The sequence below is a fragment of the Leiobunum rupestre genome, chromosome 6 (genome assembly GCF_980474605.1).
Source record: "Leiobunum rupestre chromosome 6, qqLeiRupe1.1.hap1, whole genome shotgun sequence".
Classification (NCBI taxonomy): domain Eukaryota; kingdom Metazoa; phylum Arthropoda; class Arachnida; order Opiliones; family Sclerosomatidae; genus Leiobunum; species Leiobunum rupestre.
Window position 1 is genome coordinate 69153467 of NC_143389.1, and position 3645 is coordinate 69157111.

Consider the following 3645-nt stretch of genomic DNA (forward strand, 5'->3'; position numbering starts at 1 on the left):
AGAATTCTGTAGCGCTGTTATTTTTCGAGAAATAGAGTACAACCCAATGTTCTCCGGACGTTTCTGAAGTAGCCGTGTTCACGATATAGAGGGGAGAGTCTTCACGTATTTGGGTAATTGATCCGCAGCCATAACTCCCCGAAATAGGTTTTTGGTGGACTTATCGTTTTCCATAATTCTAGTTAGTTGTAACGTATCCATTCTAGTTCAAAAGCACGGTTCTGTTTTTATCAATTTCAATCAAAATCTGGAATTCCGCGTACACAATTACAGCAATCGTTTCGGCTAAAGCTGATGCGAATTTTATCTCGAGCCTCAAATTTCCGTTTTTAACTAAATGGAAATGGGCGGCGTTGCTCATCAAATCGTAGACGAAAAGGCAGTTCCCACCAACGTAATCTTCGCGACTTATTTGGTTTCCCTCGTCAATGTTCCACCGACACGTTTGTAGAAATAAATTGGCGTAAGCCTGGATGTAGCTATTCTCCGCGAAATTAGGAGTGAGAGGGCGATGGGGTACGCTGTTTCCGTCCACAAACAATCCAATGTGGTTTAAATTAAAGTGCTGGAAATTATATGGTGATAATTTTAAGTCACCTAGAAAAGCCGTTTGACTAACCATCCCAATCACGACTTTATTGGGAATCTGGCCGGTAAATAAATGATCCTGCTCTACACTCATGTTCCCCTGGGGGATCGAAAATGAAGTGCATTCGGTGCGAGTGATGGGGTATCTAGCTCTAGCCACTTGTAATACTTTCGCGTGAGATAATGGTATTTCTGGAATTAATTTAACTTTTCTCAGATAAAGCGAAGCTGATTTGATTTCCAATTGACATTTCACATCGGAGTGTAAACAAAAATCGGTGTTCGGTTTACCAAAAACAAATTTTAAATCCACCAAGTTTAGAAGATATCGAGGTTGTTGACAAACATCTAAATGGAGGACGCCGATCATATCGATAATTCCCTTTTGAGCAAATTCAGCTCTTTTCAAAAAACCTTCGTTTTTGGTAAAGTCGTTAAACTCACCCGCCGTGTCGCGATAGAATAAGGAGCTGGTCAGATGACTCGTTTTAGCCGAGTCACCAAAAGTTAGCATGGTTTGAATCATACTTTTATACGGGTAATTTTGAGCCGAAGGAGTAACGGATTTTTCGTTTAAAAATAGATGCACTTCGGGAAAGAGACTGTGTAAAAATAAATTGACCGGCGCCACATTATCAGCTGGTGTAGTTACCACTCCACCCGCACCGATCACGGCGGCTTTGGGGAGAGATCCATTTTGTTTTTTCACTTCCACCTGAACGTGTAGGAGAGTCTGCGACAAGTCTACGTAGGATTCTGAATTGCCACTAATGCAAAACGTTAACGCTGAATTGTTGGTAATACTGGAAATGGGATTGTATTCGACCCATTCGCCACCGATAATCCCCGTCTGCGATAACGGAACTTGAAAAAGGTCCAATTCCGAATTCACACACCCGCTTGAATGTGGATGTAACAGTACCATAATAACGCTTTATGAAAATATATCGGAGTAAGAAGGGCACGATGTTTTCCTCCTCCTGGCTTTACGTCGAGTGATTTTGCGCGGTCGGGAGCGTTTCTTTTTAAGTCCAGATCCCGTCATTTGCTTAACCACTTCCGCGGCTGAAATTAAGGTTTCTTTGCCAGCGCTTTTGGATCTAGTTGCGAGTGCCTTTTTGATTGGAATACCGCTAGCAACGTCCGTGACGACTTTGGCTCCAGTATCGAGGAATTTTTTTCCTAAGAACTGGGCTCCACACTTGAAAAGGGGCATGGCACTGCGAAAAGCTGAAGCTAGTATATTGCCTAATCCATATCCTCTTTGAACACACACACCTCGATAAACAGGAATTGATCCATAGCCAGCCTGATTCAAATAGTAGTTCTCGTAATCGCTTACGGCGGGATTATACTGCGAGTGTCTCATGATGTTGGTCGTTCATTATGCTTTACTAAAATGAACGCGACTCGTTCTCGCACGTGTTGTTATAGGGTGAGCCAGGCCCTCCGTGGTCTGAAATGTAGAGTAACGTGCACCTTTCCACGTTCGAATCGCACGGGGTTCCCCAAGTCGTCCATAATGTTAATTTCGATAATTTGAATATTTGAACCCGCGACTGGTAAATAATGTGGTTTAGTGAATATCGAGTCTATAGTTTCACCGTCTTTCCCTTTAACGCTAATAATTCTTCGGAGAGGTACGTTCCTGTCCCCGACGATCGTACTTTCAACGATATCGGAATAAACAAACAACGAATGTAATCCCACGTCCATATCTACGGTATATGGAGCTATCGTCGATTCCCTAATTACAAGTTCTTGTACTTGCTGAATCGAAAACCCCAACATAACCGCTATATCAGGAGGGATTTTACAATAAAAACTCTTAGCAATGTGAACCGAAACTCGTTTCAGATGTTTTATGTATTTAAACTCAACATTTTTACCCTCAAATTTTAACATTTCAAGGAAATCTTCGATTGTAGAGAAATTTGCTTTGGGTATAATAGCTAGTTTTTCTTCCGTAAAACCTTCCGACATGATATCATCCGTCCAAACTCGGACTACCCGCTCTTCTTTGATATTGTTCCACGTTCTAGGATAACTTATTTCCGCTAACCCTACTTCGTAAGGTCCATTCAGCTGAACATTTTCCGGAAGGTAAGCTCTGAATTTGCTCAGAGTATTATCGGGAAAGTAATTCAGCAAAGAATCGGATGGTAGAGTGATGTAGAAACTCATTCTAAGTCTACTTCTTGAACCCAACTGTCAAATTGCGGTCCGTACCCCTTCCAGCGTACGAGTAACTCGACTGAATTATCAGATTTGCGTCGCCGCCTGAGAACTTTTTCAATTTTAAAAGCGCAAGTCTCGAGATCTTTTCCGACTTTTAGTACTTCTTCCTTGTAAAACACTCCCAAAATGGGTTCCGAATCCAAAGCCTCCAGTTTATATACCGCCGGTTGCCTCGGTATCCGCTTAATCACTCGAAACAATTCTTCGGAAAAATTTGGGATATAACCTTTCTCAAAGATACCCTTGTTTTTGCTAATTCTTACAATATCACCAATTTCGAAATCATAGGTCACTGGCGGACTGAAATCAATACCTCCGTATAGAGTTTTCCAAATTATTTTCGAATTTTCTGACGTTACTTCGACGGGCTTACATTTAATTGAACGGTGATAGCTGTTATTGTACGCCATAACTAAATCTTGGAGCGTATCGACGTATTTGTATTTTTGCCAGTGAAATATCGATACATTCTTGATTTAAACGATCGAATAAAGCGTTCGACGATACTGGCCTTAACTTCAGAATTCGTCGCGAAAAATTCTATTCCCCGTGATTTTAACTCCAATTGAACGGCTTTACAAACAAACTCATTCCCGTGATCACTCTGTAGGCGTTTTGGTCGTCTTTCACCATCTGGTATGTTTTTCAGAGCATTCACTATGGTAGCCCCCTTCTTATCTTTCACCAGCTCAACGAAAGCGAATTTGCTAAATACGTCAATACAAGCGAGTATGTAACGATATCCCTTATTTTGTCTCGATAGTTTCTGCAGGTCAATTAAATCAGCTTGCCATTGTTCGTCAATACCGTAAACTATTG

The 3645-nt window shown here is 41.4% G+C and overlaps 2 protein-coding genes across 2 annotated transcripts; both read right to left on the reverse strand.

Annotated features, from left to right (window-relative positions):
* Positions 1–202: 202 nt before the first annotated feature.
* Positions 203–1513, reverse strand: LOC149943289 (uncharacterized protein F54H12.2-like). Its single transcript, XM_090179609.1, has one exon. It carries the CDS (start codon positions 1511–1513, stop codon positions 203–205), a length of 1311 nt encoding a protein of 436 aa, XP_090035735.1.
* Positions 1514–2768: 1255 nt separating this feature from the next.
* LOC149943290 (uncharacterized) lies at positions 2769–3236 on the reverse strand. The gene has a single exon (XM_090179611.1). The coding sequence runs from the start codon at positions 3234–3236 to the stop codon at positions 2769–2771; it is 468 nt and encodes a 155-aa protein (XP_090035737.1).
* Between the last annotated feature and the right edge of the window lie 409 nt (positions 3237–3645).

Coding starts and splice junctions, on each gene's coding strand:
- LOC149943289 (XM_090179609.1), bottom strand. CDS start 1,513: ATGGTACTGTTACATCCACATTCAAGCGGGTGTGTGAATTCGGAATTG.
- LOC149943290 (XM_090179611.1), bottom strand. CDS start 3,236: ATGGCGTACAATAACAGCTATCACCGTTCAATTAAATGTAAGCCCGTC.